General features: G+C 43.0%; 1 protein-coding gene across 1 annotated transcript in view; it reads right to left on the reverse strand.

Annotated features, from left to right (window-relative positions):
- The window catches only part of LOC101857070, a gene marked incomplete at its 5' end in the record, with an annotated part of 28664 nt that extends 27346 nt beyond the window's left edge, over positions 1–1318 (reverse strand). Inside the window, 2 exon segments of the mRNA XM_005110951.2 lie at positions 108–272; positions 1152–1318. Coding sequence (XP_005111008.2) covers positions 108–272; positions 1152–1318 — 332 coding nt within the window.
- Positions 1319–1518: the final 200 nt, after the last annotated feature.

Here is a 1518-nt window from a genome sequence, read left to right on the forward strand (position 1 = left end):
CCCCCACCACCACCATCACTCCGCAATTCACCCCCCCACCCCACACCTTCACCACCACTACCACCACTTCACCACCAACCCCACCACCACCACAATTCCCCCAGCACCTGACAATAAGATCTTCCTTCTTGTGTGACGTCATCCTGTACAGCGTGTCCATCGGGAGGTCAAGGACGCCGTGCTGGGCCAAGGTCGACTCGTTGACACTGAGAGGGTTGGAGAAAAGTTCCTCCAGGAGACGGTACACCCCTTGTTCTGACGCTGCTGTGGCCCTGAGAATGGCGCATTGTTATTAGGGCTGGGCAATGAGTCGCTCTAGCAAAATCCGGATAAAATGTTAGTGCACCTCTTCGGTAAATAATATGTTATGAACCGATTCGGCAAATGGGTTAGAACCACCTTGACAAACGGGTTAGCATCACTTCAACAAATAGGTGCACCCAATTCGTCAAACTGATCAGGACATAGAATTAAGAGTCTGAATTCGGATAATGTACTTATTGAGGATTATTCGATTATCCGGATATTTATCCGGAATTTGCTAACTTCTAATTGTTACAGCACATCAGTAAGAGTATGGATTTAACGCCCCTTTCAACACAATTAGGTTGTTTAAGGTCTGACTTCGATAGGACCGGGCCAAATAGGTTGAAAACCTTGAAAACTCCACAAACGAATCGAGTTCAAGAACATTCAGTCTGGGATTCGATCCAGGGCCATCCGCCCCGTAGTCGAGTCAACACATTAACATGTATGGCATGACGTAAAATATTACGATATAGTATGGTGTGGTTTGTTATGTTATCTATGTCATATTACGTTATATCATAGCAAATCATGGTATGGTATGGTATGTCACGACAAAGCATTATAAGATGGTATTCTATGGCACCTAGCTCGTTCCCAGCAAAAAATGGCTGTTATTACACCGTTGTGCTTTTCTTCACTCAGACTCAAACATTGGGTGATTAATCAGTGCTCTGGTGTAGTTTGCTCCTGCTTCCTTTTCAAACAATTATCGTCCTTATCTCTCATCCCTTCTTTTATGTGTTTGTTACTCTCTTGTAACACAACTAATCTTCAGCGCTTAACTGTGTTTCAAGCACCGTAAAAATGTTGCTAAAACAAAACTGCAACTAAATGTAACTTACCTGAAAGCGTTTTGGTTGCAGATGGTAATGGCAGGAAAAGCGAGGGTCTTGTTAAAATTGACGTGCACGTTGACAGACGTGGGGTAGCTGTAGTAGTGGACAATCCTCTCCACGATCTGGACACCCATGCACACGGTGCAAGTCAGGAACAGACTCACCCACAGCAGTCTGCAACAGGCGGTGAACTGATTTGAGTTTGATTTTTTATGTATGCGTTTTAATGAATTTAAAAATAAATAAAAACATTTGTATAGAGGATACCCCGCTCAATAGCAAGCGCTATGAGCTTTACACTATTATTATATCGTTTTTATATGACACCATGGACAGGATTAAGATTTTTAAAGGATAGTTTTGAGCAAAGAGA

Source organism: Aplysia californica, unplaced genomic scaffold (assembly GCF_000002075.1).
Source record: "Aplysia californica isolate F4 #8 unplaced genomic scaffold, AplCal3.0 scaffold00971, whole genome shotgun sequence".
In the NCBI taxonomy this organism is placed as follows: Eukaryota; Metazoa; Mollusca; class Gastropoda; order Aplysiida; family Aplysiidae; genus Aplysia; species Aplysia californica.